Genomic DNA, 947 nt, shown 5'->3' with positions numbered 1-947 from the left:
GAACTGGGCTGGGCTGCCAAACGAAAAGCCCAATGTTTCAGATTGTTATGAACCGGGTTTTACGAATTTAACCGGTTATGGAATTAATCTTCGGTGACTAATTTTATTATTACCAATGTCTCTGGTCGTGGTCTCAGTGTATAACACAGGTCGGCTTCTTCGACTTCCAACTTTGAGCATCTTCCCCGAATTTTCACCTCTTTCTGCTCTCATGAATTCATCGAATCTCAGTTCTTCCAGCAAACCGGCCTTCTCTTCCTTCTCACAATCCAGCAGAAGGTACTGAGTCAACGTTTTCTTTTTTTCACATTAAAGGTTTGGTCTTGATTCGATTATGATGTTTTGATGAATGTAGCGGCGGTAGAGGAAGAGGAAACGAGAGAGATAATGATCGTCGGAGGCCTCAGGGTCGTGGCGGCGGCGGTGGTGGCAGAGGAGGAGGAGGAGGCAATGATAGAATCGATGCTCTTGGAAGACTCTTGTAAGTGATTTCGAGATGTCGTTATTAAAGTATGGATTTTTTAAGGTTAAAGTCGAATCTCTTTTTTGGGTTTTGATTAGGACGAGAATCTTGAGACACATGGCTACTGAGATGAGATTGGACATGAGAGGTGATGGTTTTGTTAAAGTTGAAGACTTGCTTAACCTGAATCTTAAAACGTCTGCAAACGTTCAGTTGAAGTCTCATACCGTTGATGAAATTAGAGAGGTTAGTTAGTTTCCACTAATCTTCATTGTAGCTTTGTGGTGGGGTTTGCGTATGATGCTGTTTACTTGCAGGCAGTGAGAAGGGACAATAAGCAACGTTTTAGCCTCGTTGAAGAGGATGGAGAGCTCTTGATCCGCGCTAACCAAGGCCACTCCATCACGGTAAGAAAAGACTCTTGATTTGCAGTTTATCTTGTCTCATTCTAGTTTTGATCATTTTTGCTGTGAGAATGCTATGT

The 947-nt window shown here is 42.6% G+C and overlaps 1 protein-coding gene across 1 annotated transcript; it reads left to right on the top strand.

Annotated features, from left to right (window-relative positions):
- The first annotated feature begins 115 nt into the window (after positions 1 to 115).
- On the top strand, positions 116 to 888 carry LOC106338018 (tRNA 2'-phosphotransferase 1-like). The gene is made up of 4 exons (XM_013777093.1): positions 116 to 279; positions 356 to 481; positions 562 to 709; positions 781 to 888. The coding sequence occupies exons 1-4, from the start codon at positions 116 to 118 to the stop codon at positions 886 to 888; spliced, it is 546 nt and encodes a 181-aa protein (XP_013632547.1).
- Positions 889 to 947: the final 59 nt, after the last annotated feature.

This window comes from Brassica oleracea, chromosome C4 (assembly GCF_000695525.1).
Source record: "Brassica oleracea var. oleracea cultivar TO1000 chromosome C4, BOL, whole genome shotgun sequence".
Taxonomy (NCBI): Eukaryota; Viridiplantae; Streptophyta; class Magnoliopsida; order Brassicales; family Brassicaceae; genus Brassica; species Brassica oleracea.
Note: the sequence above shows the minus strand (reverse complement) of the source record. Positions and strands in the feature narration are given on the sequence as shown.

Coding starts and splice junctions, on each gene's coding strand:
- LOC106338018 (XM_013777093.1), top strand. CDS start 116: ATGTCTCTGGTCGTGGTCTCAGTGTATAACACAGGTCGGCTTCTTCGA. Junction 280..355: donor TTCTCACAATCCAGCAGAAG/GTACTGAGTCAA, acceptor TGATGAATGTAG/CGGCGGTAGAGGAAGAGGAA. Junction 482..561: donor GATGCTCTTGGAAGACTCTT/GTAAGTGATTTC, acceptor GGTTTTGATTAG/GACGAGAATCTTGAGACACA.